At 34.7% G+C, this 20,711-nt stretch overlaps 1 protein-coding gene across 2 annotated transcripts in view; it reads right to left on the minus strand.

Annotated features, from left to right (window-relative positions):
* HemK1 (HemK methyltransferase 1) overlaps positions 1-20,711 on the minus strand; it is a 66,748-nt gene that overhangs the window by 15,746 nt on the left and 30,291 nt on the right. For both annotated transcript variants that reach the window (XM_090402003.1, XM_090402005.1), the window contains exon 4: positions 12,697-12,928. In XM_090402003.1, the coding sequence (XP_090258129.1) occupies positions 12,697-12,928 (232 nt within the window). The remainder of the gene's footprint in view (positions 1-12,696; positions 12,929-20,711) is intronic.

The following is a 20,711-nucleotide window of genomic DNA, read 5'->3' on the forward strand; positions in this document are numbered from 1 at the left end:
TCTAAACAACAAGAAGATTCCCTTGAGCATTATTTTTTTTTCTTCTTTAGCACGTTAGACAGAGACAAACTGTTATAATCATCACTTTGAACCACTGAAGACAATGCTGCATCTTGGTTCAGGTAATGTGTAGCTTGAATATTGTGGTCCTACTAAAGAAACCTATGTTGTGAGCCTCAGTTCTGAAGTTTTTTTGTGCATATTCATGTTCTAGTTGATGCTTGGAACTTTGCATTCAATGGGCTGTCCAATGAATGGTGTTTTTACATATTATCCTTCATAGTATCCTACAGTCATGTTCAGTGAGTGTGGTGGGTCATCTACTGTGGATAGCACTTGCAGTTGACTCCCTGTGCTTCCATCTCAGTAGTCACTGATTGTTGAAATGGGATGGCGCAATTTGTCAACAATTTGCTGAATAGACAGGTCTGCAACATGGCATCCTATCACAACGCCTCTTTCAAACCCATCAGTTCCCTCCTCTCAGTTATTTCACTCAGACAAGGTTGCACTGATTTGGAAGCATCATATGTCTCCAATTTATAATGGCTACAAACACGTTACTCATTACAATGGCATGTTGTAATGTTGTTTCTGGCAGATATCTTTAACTTAATTTTTTCCAAATGTTTTTGGTAAGTTAGACCACGGTCAAGTGCAACACCAAGGTAACAAGGATTACTTTTATGGATTAGAGTTCTGTTGCAGAAGTTGATTTTTAGTTTTCTATATGCCTCATGATTATTTAAGTGGAGAGTAGAAACAACAGTTTTGCTGGGATTAGGAGATGGTCTCCAGTATTCAAAGTAATTTTGCAGTGAGCTCTCAGATCTTTGGCCAGTATTTCCTCAAGGCCTTGGAAGGTATTTTCTCTTGGGTGGCAATAGCTATGTCATCAGCATAAATAAACTTTTGACTAGCTGTTGGAGGGGTATCGCTTGTGTACAGGTTGAATAAATCTGGGGGTGAGGACAGATCCTTGTGGCAATCCATTCTGTAAGATAAATGTTCTGCTTTTTTTTTGTGAAATCATATGAACCTTTATTTTCCTACTGGAGAGCATTCGTTCTAGTAATTTTAGTATTTTTTTAGCGGTTGATTATTTTAGCTGCTTTATACAAAAAACCTTTCTTCCATTCGGTATTAATAAGTTGATGTTAGGTCTAAGAAAGTAGTACATGTTTTAAAACCCTTTTGATATCCAGCTTCTATATGGGTTGTGAGAGCTAGAACCTGATTGCAGCAGCTTCTGCCAGGCCCAAATCAAACCTGTTTGCTGAGTAAGATTACTTATATTTTTGAAGAAATTCTAGAAAGGATAATCCTTTCAAAACATTTGTATGGAAAGCAAAGTAATAATATAGAGTGGTAGTTATTAGGGTCATCAGTTGACTTATTAGGTTTTGGCAGGGCTATTATCTTTGATTCATGCCAAAGCTTTGGGAGCCATTCATCATTTATTATTGTGGAGAAGAAATTAGATTGCTAGGATTTAGCTCTTAGGCCAAGGTGAGTAAGAAAGGCTGGAAGATGGCATCAGGGCCAGGAGCATCACCTGTTTTATTTAGTTTGAGTGCTGCATCAATTCATCTACTGGACTGGAGTTTGTTGTAGATGTAGGGCATGATAAAAAAAAACTTTTTTATAAAGGCAATAGATCTCTTTTTTGGTGTCTGTGGGAATTCTGGGTTTAGCTTTTTGAGCTAATATTTTTGCAATACTGTTAGAGTTTACTTTTCCTTTAGTCCTGTTTGGAGTGTGGTGCCTTTCAATTTATGGAGCAGAGACCAAGCCTTGAAATTTGATCTGGTAAAGTTGAAGTTGTTCATTTCTTCATGCCACCCTCTCTTCTATCATCATCCAAGGACCTTAAGAGGACAGAAACAGTGTCTGAATGGATCTGTTGTTCATACTCTTTCTCAAAAGAATGCTACTTTCAGTTGACCCGCATGATGTGTAGAATTTTATGAATCCTCTGGAGATGTGTTTCTTGCCAAATGCTATGAGAAGTTCATGAATATTTCATAGTTATCAACTTCAGGAATGGAATTATGTTGATGTTGTTTTCAATGAATTCAGTAAATTTTGGCCAGTTTGTTATGGGATGATGATACTAGTTGATGACAATGGCAGAGTGGTAACCAATGTGGAGGACATAGTTGAATTATGCAATGATCAGTTTATCAGTATTTCATCCTCATGAAGACAACATCAGGAGAAGCTGGAGTGTAGAATGTATGGCAGAGGAGGGACTGATGGTGAATGAGCAGCAAGTATATGAGAAATTAAGTAACCTTGATGTTAATAAGGCAGTAGGATTTGACAGTACATCACCATGTGTCTTGAGGAAATGCCCTATAGAATTAATGGTACCTTGCACAACTATTTAACATGAGTCTTCCAACAGGGCGAGTCTCAAAGGAATGGAAGGTGAAAAAAATTATTCCACTTCACAAAGGGGGGAGGGAAGGGAATAAGGTTTTACAAATCATAGGCCAATCTGTGTGTCTGAGGTTGCTGTTAATAGCAGTATTCTTTACGATGGTCAGCATAGGATTGTTAGGGAGAGGACATGTTTTAACAATCTGCTTACGTACTACAATAGGGTGACCAGACGTCCCTTTTTTTTTAATGGGATTGTCCCCTTTTTTAGAATCTGGTCCCGCTGTCCTGACAAAAGCTTAACAGGATGCTAATTGTCCGTTTTATTAACTTTAGTCCTGTTTTGTCCCTTTTTTTGAATTCACAGCATGACTTCATTCTTGTATGCTCGAATATGGAAAAGATAATGTCTCTGCTGGTGAATTGATAGCTTGAGATCAAAAACATGCATACTATGATGATTATCAACAGTTATGAACGCAACCTCTCTGCGATAGGACAAAAATGCTGCAACCAGTGACAGCACTGCTGTATCCGGGCAGTAACAAGGTTACTTTGTCTACCATACCATTGTTTTGTGCTTCTTATGCCGGTCTGTTAGTAATTGTGAAAGTTAAAGCAAGTATATATTGTGAGTGATGATATTTCATCCAGATTTTATCATGCTAAAAAGGAAGTGTAGTTTCACTTGGGATTTAAAAAAAGAATATCCCTTCTTGAAAGACTACAAAACAACAAACAAGTTGCAATGTGATGTATGTGTGTTATTCAGTTTTTTCAATTGAACATGGAGGCCGTTCTGATATAAAACAGCATTTGAAGAAGCAAAAACATAAATTGGCAGTCGCTGCTCACAGTTCAAGTCAAGATATTACATCATTTTTCATGAACTGGGGTAAGGTAGTACAACACCGGGAAACTTGTAGCAAAGGTGGATCAAGCTACTAACACTCCTATCTCAGTATCTCCCATAATGCAAAATACATCTCCTTGCAGATATGTATAATGTTATGCATTAAGGGAAGGGCCACTACCCATATAGGAGATACTGAGATAGGAGTGTTAGTAGCTTGATCCACCTTTGCTATGAGTTTCCCAGTGTTGTACTACCTTACCCCAGTCCTGAAGATATTTTCGGGCGCAAACTTCGTTTTCTCACACTTGGATAAAGGATTAAACCAGGGGTCACCAAACTTCTTTGACCGTCGACCCCTTCAAGAGTTTCTTGACTTTTTATCGACCCCCTCTATTTTACTATTATGTAATTATAATAGGACAAGCAAAAAAAGATGCTTATGTGAGTTTTTAGATTGTTTATATATATTATTATATTCCTATTACTACTACTATTACTATCACTAGTAATATCACTGGTATTACTAGTGATATTAATAAACTACTGGTATTAATATCGCTGGTATTACTACCAGTCCTGCTCAACTCTTCAACATAGAGAAGTTTAGTTCTTGAATGAATAATGATTGAATTGCATGTATGTTGATGAATTTTAGAACATTAACGCTCACTTGTATGTTGATGCGCAAAAATGAGACTGGGATTGAATACGTGTAAGTAAATAAGAACCGCGCACGTGTTGCAATCTTGCTCCCACCGTGCTGGCCGGGCAGGACCCACCAACATCCATTTATTGGTAAATACAACATTTTGGCCTACTTGATTGGCCTCTAACTATTTTCATGACCTTGCTCCATCTTACAGGTCCTATTCATGTCACTGTTCCCACGATTCACTCTTAATTGCATTGTCATTCAGGATGGAGGTAATCCAAGTTAACTAAATTAAATATTACCTGTACAATGATGTCTTATATTTTTCTATCGACCCCAATTTCCCCCTGAGCCTGAATCGGCCCCTAACAATGTTATATCGACCCCTGGGGATCGATATCGACCACTGGATTAAACTAAATTTATTATAGTCTAACCAAGTGAAAAATAAACTTCCAAAACCTTTCTTTGAGGTCAATGGACTGCACCTCTGCAATAGTGAGAAATTTACATGTGGGCAAACAAAATGCCAATCAATTTTAGTGAATGTCCTGGCACCTTACGCAATGCAAGAAATAGCAATTGAATTGAAACAAGCCAAATATGTGTCGGTTATGGTAGACACATCAAACCACATAGAATTGAAGTTGGTTCCTGTTCTTGTTAGGTACTTCATCCCAAATAACATTACTAAATCACTTTACCCTGAGTGTCAGGGTAAAGTGACAGATTTTCAGAACATAACAGGAGAAACAACAGAACTGCTTGCAAATCATATACTGGATATTTTTCAGAAACAGCAGCTGACTGAAAAAATTATTGCATTTTCTGCAGATAACTGTAACACCAACTTCGGTGGATACAAATGAGGAGGTTCCAATGAAGATGAAGATGAACATTCATCTTCATCAATATTGTTGATGAAGATGAATTATTTGATGAAGTCAGCCATATAAATAATATGAACTCCAAGATGGAACAATGAAAGGACACAAACGTTGAAGTGGACGAAAAGTGGTGTGATGTGTTTAAGGTGCTTGTTTATCTTGTACGTTGATGACATTGGGACAGGCTTAACTGGAGATGTGCAGCTGTTTGCTGATGATGCAAAGTTCAGAAGGACTGTGAGAAGTAGAACAGATGTTGTGGCTTTGCAGGAGAACATAAATAGACTGTGTGAGTGGGCAAATGATTGGAGCTCAGTTTAATGCTGAAAAGTGCAAGGTCTTGAAATTTGGTAGGCAAGGTTGAGATGCAAGTATACAATTAATGGAGAAATTTTGAAGGAGGTGGAGGAGATGAAAGATCTGGGAGTGATGGTGGAAAGAGACTTGAAGTTTAGGCACCACATTGCTAAAATTATTGCTAAGAACATCCCAACGGATTATAATAATAATGAGGAGGACAATGACATGAGATGCAATGAGGTTATTCCCCTGTATAAGGCTTTGATCAGGCCATATATATGGACTACTCTGCATGGATTTGGTCACCTGATTTTCAGTGGGATGAGGATGTAATGGAGAGGGTTTACTAACTTAGCGTCAGGTCTATGGAATGTCAGATACGAAGAGACATTGAAGGAATGCAACTTACAGAGTCATGTGAATAGAAGAGGGGATATGATTGAGCCATATAAAGGTGAGGGGTTGTTACCAGATTAATGTGGAGATGATATTTCATAGAGTAGAGGGCAGCAAGGGTAGAACTAGAGGCCATCCATGGAAGCTGTATAAGGAGGGTGTGAGCAGGGGAGTGAGAAGCAAGTTCTTTGTGTGAAGAGTGATTGGTGAGTGAATTGAATTGCCTGCAAGTGTGGTGAGTGCAGAAACTGTAAATGGGTACAAGGCACAGTTCAATGATCTTTTGGCATGAGAGAGTATAGACCTCCTGTAATGAATCCTTTGACTCCATGAAGGTCAGATAATAATAATAATAATTTAATTTGCTGCCTTCACTACAATTTGTGCCTAAACAGCTGACATATTTTAATTGCCATTTGGGGTTCAGGAAATGTTTTCAATGTTTCTGCCTATTGTTTGTCTTTTTATTACTGATTTTCACATGTCAAATTTATTACAGCAGTTATTCAATTTAGTTTATGAACTCTGTGAGACTTGTACTGGATTTATTTAGGAGTATAATGTTATCTACATAAAGTAAAGAGCTGAGATTAACATCTCCATTTCTGATATCATATTTAATGCTGCTTTCCTTCATAATGTGATCCATACAGATGATGAATAATAGTGGAGATAATATGCTCCCTTTTCCCACTGCTAATTTAACATTAAACTATCTTCCTGCATGTCCTTCAATTCCAACTGCTGATTTACTCAAATATAGACTATGCATATTGCTTGATATAATTTCGATATAATTGTAACATTTCGAAAAGCTTTTCTCTTTGTATTTTGTCATATGTCATTACCAAATCTACAAAACTTAAATACAGATCTTTGTTATATTCCTGTGATTTTTCGACTATTTGTCTTAAAGTGAAAATCTAATACTAACAATTTTTGTTATTTTCAAAACTTTTTTTCCACAATTTTTCTTAGTCTTTTCTCAAGTTTACTGCATAAATCTTACCAGATTTATGCAGTTTTAGAACACTAGAGAAATACCTATGTATTTATTTCCCTTTTTTACAGATGAGTACTATGAGAGCTATACACACCAATCATCTGGAAATCAACTCTCTGACCAGGCCTCCTGAATTATGCAATGAAGACAGTGTAAAACTCTTATACCTCCATATTCAGGCATTGCAGATCAAATATCACCTACTTCAGTTACCTTTCCACATTTCAGATTTTTGATGGATTTTCGAGCACACGTTATTACATGAGTGTTCCTGATTTCATTCCTCTTGAATGTTTATTACCACCATGCTGTTACTGCTTGTTTCATTTAGCAATCTTTCAAAAATAATTATTCCACACATCCAGAACATCTTTATCTTCATTTTTCATGTCACCTTTATCATCTTTGATTCCTTTTACATTACTCTTTCCTCCATTTGAAAGCTGTTTCAATAGCTTCCAAAATATTTTGTCACCTTCCTGATATGAATATCAGGAAGGTGACAAAATTTCTCACCAAAGTCTTCTCATTATTTCTGCTTAGCTAGTTTTACACACTACTTCACTTTCTTTTTTTTCTTTTCATTCTCTTAAAACACATACTGGCTTGCATGCCAGGAACTTTTGATATGCTTTCTTCTTTTCCTTGGCTGCCTCTTTAACTTCCTGAATCCATCACGGCTCAGAGTTTTCTATCCTTGCATGCAACCTCATGACATGCATCTCTGACTGAATAAGTCAATGTTTTCTCCAGGGTCTGTAAGTGAATCTTCAAGGTTTGGTCCTTGTTTTTAAACTCCTTTATTTTTTCTAATAATATTTGTGTATTTGAGTTCACAATCCACCTCTGAAAGCTTCTGAACTTTGATTCTTTTAAAATTTTCTTATATACTTTTCTTTTCACTATGATATTCAATTTTATCCTACTCCAAACTAAATGGTGATCACTTCCTATTTCAAATCTTCCGTATACCCTTGTGTCCAGAACAAACATAAAGATATTGCAAATCAACAATAATATAATAAATGAGATTTTTCTTATGTTTCGTGTCATCTCAGCATGTAAATTTGTGCATATCTTTATGTTGGAACATGGTGTTAGTAATGACTAACATCATGACCTGAACAGAAATCCAGCAGATACTTATTATTATTATTAGCTCTGCATTTTCTCCAAATTTTTCCAAAACATTTCTATATATCTGGTAATCATTTCCTAGTCTGCTATTTACATCTCCAACAAAGACCAACTTTTTCTTTGTGTCAGCTAGCTTTTTATTAAAGGCCTCAAAAAAATTCCTCCATTTCTTCCTTAGGTCATAGCAGAGTAGAAAATGTTATCTTATTGTCAAATACCCCATTCTGATACCTTGTCCACAAATCTCTACTTGATAGTGCCCTGCCATTCAAGATTTTCCTCATATTCAGTGGTGAACACTATAGCTACTCCTTTTCCCTGATCATTATTGCTTGGATGAATCTTAACTGTTCTTGTCTTCTTTGTTTCAGCAACACCTACGACTGTGGTCTCAAATGTTCTCAGCCTAACAATGAAAAAACTAATTTATAATTTTGAAATAATTTTTATTTTTCAACATAATCTCCCTTAAAACTAATACATTTATTCCAGCAATGCTCCAGTGCCATTATCCTGTCCCTGTAGTGGTTCTCAGTAAGATCTGCAAAACACTCCCTCTACAGTTTCAATCACCTCTTGATTTGAAGAAAAACGCTGACCAACGAGCAAGAGTTTTAGTTTTGGGAAGAGATAGAAGTCAGAGAGAACCAAATCTGGGGAATAGGGTGGATGTTACAACAATTCATAGTGCAAATCACTTAATTTTCCCATTGCAAAAACACCTTTGTGGGCAGGTGCATTGTCCTGATGAAAGAGGATTTTTTTCTTCTGCAAACCGCATATTTTCTCACGAATTTTTTCATCTAGTCTGGTTTAAAAGATCGGAATAATATTCCCCGGTTATTGTTTTACCCTTTTCAAGATAACTAATAAACAAAATGCCTTTAGCATCCCAAAACACTGATGCAATGATCTTTCCTGCTGATGGAACTGACTTTGTCTTCTTTGGTGCTAAACAACTGGCTTCTGTCCACTGTTTTGTCTGCTGTTTGGTTTCTGGTGTGTAATGGTGAATCTAAGTCTCATCTATAGTAAAAAATTGATGCACAAAATCAATTTTATTCTTGTTCAAACACTCCAAGCACTGTTCAGAGATTTTCAAGCGAGTGCGTTTTTGATCTGTTGTGAGCAAGCGCAGTACCCATTTTGCACAAAGCTTTTTCATATGCAATTCTTCGTACAAAATATATTCTACACGTTCTTTTGAAATGCCTATAGTCTCAGCAATTTCATGTACTTTGACTTTCTGGTCATCCAATACCATCTCATGCACTTGATCAATGATTTCTGGTGTTGTTACACTTTTTCAACGTCCTTCACGTGGATCATCTTCAAGGTGGTTGAGATAAAATGGGTTAAAACTCGGCAGTCCATTTCTTAATTGTCGAAAATGAAGGAGAAAAGGAACCATTAACTTTTATGAACTTCGAATGAATTTCTTTTGGTGTTAAACTTTCTTTTACAAAGAATTTTATAACCACACAATACTCAATTTTATCCATTTCAGGGATACAGACAACACTTTTGCTTCAGACAGCTATATAAAACAAACTACTTGATAGAATGACTTGCAATTTCACATGGATGTTTATGACAGATGTCTACCAACTTAGAAAAAAAAAATCTTGCTGATAGTGTTACCATCTATGGTCAAGGCTGAGAACTTTTCAGACCACCCTAGTACATTTCTAGGGGGACTGGGAGGTGGTGGAGATGTTTCAGAGATGAGCGACCAAGCTTGTGACAGGTCTATGGAATGCACCCTATGAGAATAGACTAAAGGTGTGTGTGTGTGTGTGTGTGTGTGGGTTGCAAACTTTAGCTAACAAGTAGAGGGAATGTAATAGAAACTTATAAGTTACTAAAGAGATTATATAAGAACGACACAAAAGAAACTTTTCAATATACGGGGAATACAGGGAAAATAAGGAAAAATTGTAAGCTGTCTAAAAATGTGGTTATTACTTGGAAAGTGGTGAATGAGTGGAATCGATTGCCAGAGATGGTTGTTAGTGCCCCAACAGTGAATAAGTTTAAGGAGATGTATGATAGGTATTGTGTTAATGGATAGTGTGGGTCTGCCACAAAGTCTTCTGGCTCCATGGAGTACCTGTATAAATAATAATCAAATTGGAATCAAATCTAGAGACTTCTGTTTGGAGAGCAGAGGTTATCCACATGTAAGCAACCAATTTTTATACCAATTTCTATATTTAGGGGGATACATTAAAGTACTAAAGGATGTAGAGAACTGCACTTGTCTATAGTCAGTAAACATGAATTATGCTCATAAATGGTGCACATAAGTTAAAAAAAGAAAAGTTATAAAGAAAGGGGAGACAGATTTGTTGCATAAATAATAAATAAATGGCCAGTAATAAATGGTGTTTATTATTGATTAGGATTATTAATGATTTTATTAGGATGAAATGTTGCGTGTGAGTTTAGACTGAGACAGTGTATCTTATATGGTAGTAAGAGGAGAGTGATATGATTGAGATTTATAAGTTGGTGAGAATATATTACACAGATGAAGTGGAAATACTGCATAGGGTAATACTTATTACTGGTAGCCACATAAAGTTGTTGTGAGCAAGAGTTAATGGAAGTTTCTGCAATGAGAATGATGGGTGAGTGGAATGCATTGCCAAAGTAGGTAGTGGATGCAATGATATTTAAAAGAGTTCGAGATGAGATAGGTATTACAATTTGCAGAATGGATGTATCTGTTGTGATTAGTCGAGTGAACCATGGAGGTCTAAAAACAATACTAATACCAAAAATCTCTCTCTCTCTCTCTCTGTAGGTTGACTTGACAATCAAACTTGAAAATCAAAAAAGTTCAAATGCTGTTAAAATTGCAGGCAACTATTACTGTAGCAAATTAAAACAAGTCAAATAGTCTATAACAGTGGAAGGTTTGCAGTAGTAAATTTCCTTTAGAACAGTATTTTAATATTACTCTGTCTCTAAATCTAGTTAAAAACAAGAACCAAACAATAAGTTGGCAAAAAGAATGTAAAGATATAAAAATAGCATTATAATATACTCATTCACTATAACAAACTACCAAAAAGTCTTGACTGAAACCTCATGGATGCAATACACCTATACTAAAAGAAATTCACTACAGCAAATTATTCTGGTAAGTTCACTGTAGCGAGAGTTGACTGATTAAACAAAAGTCAATGGAAAATTTTGGAATGAATACAAAAGATAAATATAAAGTGGTTTTTGAATGATTAAAATTATAGCTAAAGCTACTACAGTTATGATGCCAGTATATTTATGTGTTTTGATTGAGTGTATGCACAGGCTAGTTTGTATGGTGAAAAACCCCAGTTTCTGATTCATGTATGTGATAAAATCTTTAGGAGGCTATACTCAGAAAACTCAGGAAGCCATGTAAAAGAATCAAAGATCATAAAGGTGATATAAAACTAATGAAAAGGATATTCTGGATGAGTATTTATTTTGAAGCATCATTAAATAATGAGACATGATAGAAAGATGAGAAATAATATCTAGGAGGAATGCAATCAATCAGGAGTAGGACATATTGATACTAAGGTCAAGAGGTGGAAAAAAACATCAGAGGTCTGAAATATGGTAATATAAAAGAGGTGAAATCTTGTAATCAAGATCAAAACACAAAACTTGGTCATAAGATCAAATCTCAGATGAATGAAGTTGGACTTACATCATACTAGTTTTTTTGTGTTTTTTTTTTAAAAAAAAAAAGAAAATAAAAGTGAATCTTCATACAGAAATATTTTCTTATTCTAGAAAAAGAAGTGTTCCAGAAATGAAAACGATGAAACAAAAATTAGCGAAGAACAAGGCAAATAGAATTTGATAGTATCAGATTTTTACTTTCAGACAAATAGTTGAGAAATCATGGGAATATATAAGGAGCAAAGGAAGAAATGTTCAGAATCTGTATGGTATAAATGGGACCTCATAGAGAGTGATTCTTTATGCCAATATGCATAAATTGCAAATCAGCAATCAGAACTGAAGGATGTGTTGGAGATTGGTTTGATGTTAAATCAGGTGTAATATAGAGTTGTTCATTCTAACCACTGTGAATTATAAAAATGATCTTATCTTCATAAAACGAAAACTATTATGAGTTTTCAAGTATTTGGGCAATTAAATTATTCACAAATTTAGTTATGAACAATGGCAATAAAATGAGTAAAATTTTAAAATCATCAAGAGAACATTTTCATCAGTGAACCTACAGATCAGGTTACATATTTTAACTATTTAGACAAAATTTTTAATGATGACAGTAAATTAAATATGAAAAATGGATAACATAATAATAAGGCTAGTATGGCAAGAAGCCAGCCAAATAAATTTTTATGGATGACAAAGAAATCACTCATCAACAGTACACAAAACAATGTTCAAACCAATATTAAAGTCTGGATGGGAAAGCTGGGTTAGAAATAAGGCAGCTGTTTTATTTCTGCTTTATGAAAACAATAAATAAAAGCATTCCAGCTTGATATGTATTTGGACATATGCTGTAATACACTAATTTCCAGTTTTAAGTTAAGATTCAATGAGAATGATTTGGCTCATTCCCTGTATAAGTGGAACACATTTATTGGCAAAACAATTTAATATGATAATAATTTCTGTCTTGTTGAATAGAATTTAATGAAATTTAATATTTAGGATCTCTATTAAAATTTATCAAGTCGTGTTGATTTTGGTTTCTACAGAACCATTTTAATTGTAAAATTAAGCAAAACAAAATTATGTGCAGTTCAAATGACATGGTAATGAATGTTGTCACTACATAAGAATGTTATTATGAAGCATATCATTTACAATTGCCTGTGATTGTTTTTTTACTTGTTCCTTAATTTCTAGTTTACAAAAGGTTTGCAAAAGTAAATACTTTTGCAAACCAGAAATCTTTATCTTCCATAACTGAGAAATTCATGATGCTCAAATAAAAGATTTACATATCATAGATGTTATCACAAGAATATGAAATATGATCCTTGCAAATAGAAAATGTCCTACTATAAATATTAATTCAGTACTATATATATGCAAAAAAATATACCCAAGGGCATTCTTTAAGGAGAGATAAAGATATTGCTCCTGTTCCACATCCAATTTCTAGTATCCTGATTTTATCAGTAGGGAGTGTCATGGGTTTTGAAATATTCTTTAGATGTTGAAGTACCAAATCAACTAGACCTTCTGTTTCTGGTCGTGGAATAAACACAGGAGGCTGCATCTTTAAAGTGATATAACGAAAATCCCACTCTCCAATTATATATTGAATAGGAAATCTGTGGAAAAGAATTATATAGACAAAAAATCATATAACCAGTCAGAAATAAGAATTTAAATATGTAATAAGCTAAACTTTTTTATAAAAATATAAGTTACTACATATTTTTATAAAAAAGATAAATGTAAAATATTCATATATTCAGTTAATTCAGTGAAATTCACTAGAAAATCATGTGCGTACACGATTTTCTGTAGCTGCAATTCTTGATTCCTAAATTACATGGAATTTTATGTTTATTATCTGGATATCTAATGAATATAATGAAAAATATTGCCTAAACATAAAAGAAAGCTTTCAACAGCTAGTAATTCCTTCAAAAATTCATACATACAAAATCTACATGCATTAGCTACAATAAAACCATGAACACCACATATTTATCTTGATCTATACAGACTATCAAATTTTTGTATTGTTCTGGTAATGCTCTGGGAATCTACTGATACATAACATGCAGATATGGTAATTAACTGGATGAAAAACTTTATTGCAAATTTTTGGCCATCAACAGGCTTCAGCCAAAATGTCAAGGTCAATGGTCTGCAATAGCTAAGTAACTTTACTACATAGAAACCTAATTAGTGCTATGATGGGGCTGATAATCCCATCTACATAGCTACTATAAATGTCAACTACATGTATTCTCTAACTCTCAAACGTAGGATAAGGTACCTAAGTAAAAGGAAGGAAAAACCTGCTACCTCCATATGAGACCAGCTATTTCACCATTAGTTGAAAAGTCCTTATTTATAGTTTCTTGCCTTAGTGAGTAATTTTCTGGCCAAAAATTATAAGCATTAGCAGGATTTGATTGGCAAATGAAGATATACTTATTTATGAAGGAAAGTGGTATTAAACCTGATTTCAAAACTGGAGATGTTAATCTCAGCTCTTTACTTTATGCAGACAATATTATACTTCTAAATAAATCCAGTACAAGTCTGCAAGATTCTCTAACTAAATTGAATAACTGTTGTAATAAATGTGGTATGAAAATTAGCAATAACAAGACAAAGACAATGAAAATAGGCAGAAGAACTGAAAATATCAACTACATTGTGAATAGAGAACCTATAGAACAAGTAGAACATTTCAGCTACTTGGGCACAATTTTTAGTGAAGATGGTAAATTAAATATGGAAATAGACAACATAATCAACAAAGCTGGTATGGTAGGAAGTCAGCTGAATAAATTTATATGGAATAAGATAGAAGTTAGTCAAAATACTAAATTAGCTGTATACAAGACAGTGTTCAAACCAATTTTAACTTATGGATCTGAGAGCTGGGTTAGAAATAAAACACTCGACCAAAGACTAGAGATCACAGATATGAGAGTCCTGAGAAAGATTAGGTGGCATGAAGATGGCATCAATGGAAATATCATATTAAAAATAAGGATATTAGGAAAGAACTTAATATTGTTAGTATCCAGGAATGTGCTAACAGAGCTAATCTCAGATAGCAAAACAGTGTTCTCTGGCAGGTTAGCAGGAAAAAGACCCAGAGGAAGACCAAGGTATAGGTGGATTGATATAGTAAAAAGTGCCTTAGAAGACAGAAATATAAGATATGATAATGTTGGAGTCTTGAGAGGTAACAGATTGATCTGGAGGAAAATTGTAGATAGAAAGTTAGTGGTGATATAAGTATTTTATGTAGTACTATCATATCCTGTACACCCCTAGAGGGTACATGTCAGGAATTTGATGATGATGATGATGATATACTTACTGAAAGATAGTTACAGGATTGACATTGGGGAGTTCTTATGTTTGGTGGAAGAAAAGGGAAGGAGTGATGATAAAGGGGCCATCACTGGAAGTTGGAAAGGAGGTTACAAGCAAGAGGGTGAGGAGTGGTTTCTTTGCATGGAGGATGGCTAAATCATGGAATGCACTGCCTAATAGAGTGGTGATAGCACAAAGGGTAAATGAGTTCAAGGAGTGGTCTTGAACAAGGAGTGTATTTAAGTCTTAACACAGGCTCCCAAAAGAGTATATAAGAGGAAACAAAACAGAGAAAAAATAGGTACAGAGAAACACAGAAATAGGTATCAGAAAGTTATATATGGGGTGCATTATCCTGAAACAGAAAGGTCACCAGTCATGTACTGTAGTTATCAGTTTTGGGACCATTGTTGTTCAACTTATATGTTAAGGATATTGGGATGGGTTTAACTAGTGATATACATAGCTGTTTGCAGATGATGCAAAATTGAGGAGAGCAATGCTGAGTGAAGCAGTTGGTCTTATACAATATGTTATGGCCTTACAGGAGGACTTGAACAGATTGCATGAATTGCAAGTAAGTGGAAAAATCAGTTCAATGTTGCAAAGTGAAAAGTTTTTAGATCTGGTAAACAACGATGGGATGCAAAGTATACACTTGGTGGGGAAACTTTAAAGGAAGTAGAGGAGATGAGGGCTCTAGTACTGATGGTGGATAAGGACCTGAAATTCAAGGGCCACATTGCACAAGTTGTGAAGACATCACATCAGATGATGGCAGTGATGCAGAGGACCCTAACATGCAGAAATAGAGAGGTTATGATGCCGTTGTATAAAACCTTGAACAGGCCTCATATGGATTATTGTGCATGGATTTGACTGCTGGGTTTTCATTGTGACAAGTTTATGTTGGAAAGGGTCTAGAGAAGATTCACAAAGGTGGTCAGTGGTCTTTGAAATATGAAATACAAGATCAGATTGAGGGAATGTAAGCTGAAAAGCCTCATGAATAGGAGGAAGAGGGGGATATGATCGAGACATAATAAGCTGGTCAGGGTTTGTTATCAGGTTGACATGTAAAAGGTTTTTCATAGACTGGGAGAGAGGGGGGGGGGGTAGAACAAGAGGCCATTGCTGGAAACTGTATAAGGAGGGTGTGAGCAAAGGAGCGAGGAGCAGGTTCTTTGCAGAGAGTGATTGGTGAGTGGTATGCATTGCCTGAGTGTGTTGTGAATGTAGACACACTGAATCAGTTTAAGGCACAGTTGGATGAGTACTGTGTGCAATAGTATGTACTTCCCATAATGAGTATCTGACTCCATGGAGGTCAGATAATAATAATAATAATAAAAACAATCCCACTGCATGAGAGTGTTACCAAAACAAATGCAGCAAATTACAGGTGATTCAGTATCTCTGGAATGGTAATTAAGATTTTGAAAAAGTTGGGAAGAGTCTGAATTCAGAATGGATGGAAATGAGTTAGACAGGATACCTAGTGAAAGATTATTGTATAAACTGGAGTAGGTGCACATAATAAAATAAACTAGTAGCATGGATAAAAGAATAACTGATTTGCAGTTATTGGAAAATAGTATACAGTGGGAATCTCTTATGGCCTAAGAAACTAAGGATGACTAGTTCTATTACTGTTCATACAGGAAAAAAGCTTTAGAAATATATGCACAGTTGATTGTTGATTAACTAAATAGGGTAAAATAATAAGGAGTGATTTTGATACAGAGGTCCTTCCAAAAGATTTGAATATGGTGGTATAAGAAAATGAATAACAGATGCGTCTCATGTTGCCAAATGCAGTATCATGAATTTTGGAATGAAGAAATTCTAGAAAGTATGATGCACTGATAGAATTTTGTTGCAAAAAAACTAACGCTAGGGCTTTTGGAATGATGTGGTAGATAGGGAACAGAAGTCCAGAGGTCATGCAGTATATGTTATGAAACAGACAGAGGATAAGTGTAATGTTGAAAATAAGGATGATCAAATCAGAATTCCTGAATTTTGGTGGGATAAGAAAACAGTGGGATAGGTGAAGAGTAGATAAGAAAATGTTAACAGTTTGTATGCATTTTACGTTTCTAGGTTTAATAAAAAAATAAACTGTATTTACCTTTTTGATTTATTCAACTTTTTGGATTTATCAAGAATTAGTCTGATATTATTTATGCTTTCCTCTCTTTTAAACTATAACATCAGTTTCAAAATAAAGTGAATTTTATGCAAATTACTTATGCCTATTGAAATAATGATAAAATTAAATGAATCTTTGGCAATTTTTTTTTTCACCAAGAGAAAAAACTGTTTATTGCACCAAGCCACACACATACATGTGTGGGTGGCTTGGTGCAAGAAGTGCCACTTTCAATTCTATTCTTATCAAACTGACCAATGTCAAGATTGGCATTTCTTGCACAAAAAGATGTTTTGTAAAATACTGACTTTGGCACATTATGATGTCATTTAGTTTGATGCCACTCATTATTATTATTGTTATTATTAAGTGACACCTCCAAGGAGTCTTTGGACTTGTCAAGGGAGGGCAAGTCTACAACTACAACCAGAGCCGGTGCTAGGGTCTTTGATGCCCGCATGCAATTTCTAAGCGCCCCTGTAACGATCCGGGAATGTGTGGTTCTTTTACAATAATAAAAATTTAAATTATTTCAAATTTCTTAAATAAATTTTGACAGAACAGCCATACAGTGGTTCGCTAAATGTAACGAACCGGGAGTGTTGACTAGGCAGGATAATCGTATGTTCAAAAAATTCACAAACGTTAAAGCAAATTTTGATAAAGCCACTTCACTTTAATCGTTGAATATAATGATACAGGGATTATAACCTTCTCACCGACCCGAATCACTAACAAAATTAAGATGAATTTGAATTAAAGTTAAAATTTATTTGAACTAAAGTAATGTTAGATAGGGTAAACGGCCCTGCCTACTCCCTATACGGGAACAACATAGGCGTTAGCTAATTTTTTTCTTGAAGTTTAAAATATTCTTGCATTTTAAGTGGAACTATCTTTTAGGAAATTAAAAGAAACTCAAAATAGATCAGAAAATAATAAAAGAATTCAGAAATAATTAGAATTTTTAAGTGGAACTATCTTTTAGGAAATTAAAAGAAACTCAAGATAGATCAGAAAATAAAAAAAGAATTCAGAAATAATTAGAACATTTAATATAAGTATTCAAAAAAATAATATCTTTACAGAATAACAGAAAATAAATTAAATTACATAAATATACTTGAAATTTTTTTTATTAAAATTTTAAGGTTTTTGAATTCATATTCACAAAATTAGAAATAATGGTCTTAATGTCTAATTCCGCAAATATACATAATTTTCAATAGCTATTAACGCCAAAACTAACAAGCCTTTTTTATGACATACTTGTTCTTAAGTAGGTTTTAATCAATTTCAACTTGGTAAAGGAACATTTGCCGCTCGCTACACCAACAGTTAAGGTTAATAGTATTCTTAAAGCAATTGAAAAGTTAGGGAAAAATAAATTATTGGACACAATAAAATTAAGAATATCGAAAGGGCTTTTGAATATTTAAATTATCCTTTCGAAAAATATCCTGGAAATCACATAACTCGTCATATAGTTCTATTGCATTTACGTTTTTATTGTCGCAGTCCTTCAAGAAAATCTCTAAATCGTCACAAATTTTTCGTAAATCTTCGTTATTTATTTGTAGTAATCTATACAAGAAATTGAAATTATCAAATTTTTTTGTTATTCAAAACTTTCTATCAACGAACACATTGCAACGTCTAGAAGTGTATAAAACACATTCACTCTAAATTTATCTTCTGGCGATTGTGGCGTTTCGTCATGATGCTCGTAATCAAATTATCGTGTCTTCTTTTATTGTCGAAATTCCATACCAGTTTTAAATTCTTGTTCTCCGTCCACCTCTTCACTCAGTTATTTTGCCGTTTTTAGAACTTCTTTAAAATTTGTATCTGATCAAACTCTTGTAAGAATATTTTTAAGTTTTCGATAGATTCTAAAGCAAGTGTATTGTTCATATTTTTGTCTTGAAGCATTTTACTCACAGGCTTTATTCTGTTAAGTAAATCATACCAAGTTATAAGAGAGCAAATAAATTTGTAGTCCTTTATTTTAGCACATAATGTTTGTGCATCATGTTGAGTTTCTTTATTAAAATTATCATTATTTAAAATTTCAAAAAGTGCATAATAAATTTCTCCTAACTGATATCGTAGAGGGCAGATTGCATTAATTTGGAACCACCTTTATGCAGTTTCCACTGCATAAAGGTGGTTCCAAGACTGCTGTTGTAAATTACCGACCGATTAGCATATCAGGAATCATTGTCAAGGTCTTAGAGAAATTAGTCAAGAAAAGAATACAGGATTGGATAGATGAAAATGGGATATTGTATGGGGGACAACATGGTTTTGTGAAGGGTAGATCATGCCTCAGTAACTTGTTCACGTTTTATAACACAGTGATGGCTGACTGGATAGGGGTAATGGGTTTACAGTAATACTACTGGACCTTGCCAAGACTTTTGATAGGATACCACATAGAACCCTAATCTGTAAACTGGAGCAGATGGGGATAGATATAATGTTGGTGAGATGGATAGAAGGGTAGTTGAAGTAGAGATACCAGAGAGTGGTTTATTCAGGAGATGAGTCTAAAAGAGACGGCTTGGGACTAGTGGAGTGCCACAGGCTCTGTTCTTGGACCACTGCTTTTCAATTTGTTCATCAATGATATAGGAAAGGATTTGAGAGGAAGTGTTCACTTGTTTGCTGATGATGATGCAAAGTTGGGTAGAGCAATTGTGAGTGCACAGGATGTCAAAAGTTTACAGGATGATTTGGATAGTTTGGAGGACTGGGCTAGGAAAAATGGATGTCAATTTAATGTGCCAAAGTGTAAGGTTATGCACTTTGGGGTGAAAAGAATAGCAGCAGCATATCGCATTGGTGGAACCGTACTCCAGGAGATTGATGAAGCCAGGGATTTGGGAGTGTTGGTGGATAAGGAATTGAAGTTTAGGGGGCACATTGCAAAAGTGACTAAAACAGCTCACTAAATCACTTGGCTTCTGAAAAATACTTTAACATGCAGAGACAAACAAGTTGTTGTTCCTCTGTATCGAGCCTTGATAAGACCCCATCTGTACTACTGTGCCCAGTTATGGGCACCAGGGTTTCTTCGTGATGGGGGAGGAAGTGGAGAGGATCCAGAGATGAGTGACCAAGATGATAGCAGGTCTGTGGAATGAACCTTATGAGAATAGGTTGAAGATTTGTGGGTATTACAATAATTGCAAAGAAACTAATTGCATATGCATTCACTTTGGCTGCATCATTAATGATTAAATTTAGAGTATGAGCAGTACATGGCACGTAAAAAGCTAGAGGATTTTGTTCAAAAGCAAATTTTGGAGCCCATATTTGCCCCATTGTCATACGCTTGACCTCGCATGTCTTCAATGGGAACATTCCATTTTTCCAGTTGTTCCATTATTGTTGCACATAAACCATATCCTGTGGAATCTGATATATCTGCAAAACCTAAAACGTTTTCCTTGATCTTGACAATTCCATTGTCACAGGAAACAAAGCGAATAATAATGATCATTTGTTCTGTTTTACTTGCATCAGGTGTGCAGTCTAAAATTATGGAATAATATTTAGATTTTAGAATTGATAATAAAATTGTATCCCTGATTGCGTTACTTAAAGTTTCCAATATTTCATTTTGACTGTCTTTACTCAAATAGTGTACCCTATCGTATTCATTGTAGGGCCCTTTCAACATGAGTTTCCATAACGGGATCAAACATAGCAAACAGTTCGACTAATTTTAAAAAATTGCCGTTACTTCTTTCATATAATTTATCAGATGATCTGCAAAAAGCTAAATTTCGACTACCAACGAATTTTATAATTTCAATCAAGCATTCAAACACTCGTCCAATGTTTCTTTTCCATTTCATACATGCTTTGGGTCTGGAAATCAAGAGTAGTTT

This window comes from Typopeltis vanoorti, chromosome 12 (assembly GCF_054136105.1).
Source record: "Typopeltis vanoorti isolate ZY-2024b chromosome 12, IOZ_Tvanoo_1.0, whole genome shotgun sequence".
Classification (NCBI taxonomy): domain Eukaryota; kingdom Metazoa; phylum Arthropoda; class Arachnida; order Uropygi; family Thelyphonidae; genus Typopeltis; species Typopeltis vanoorti.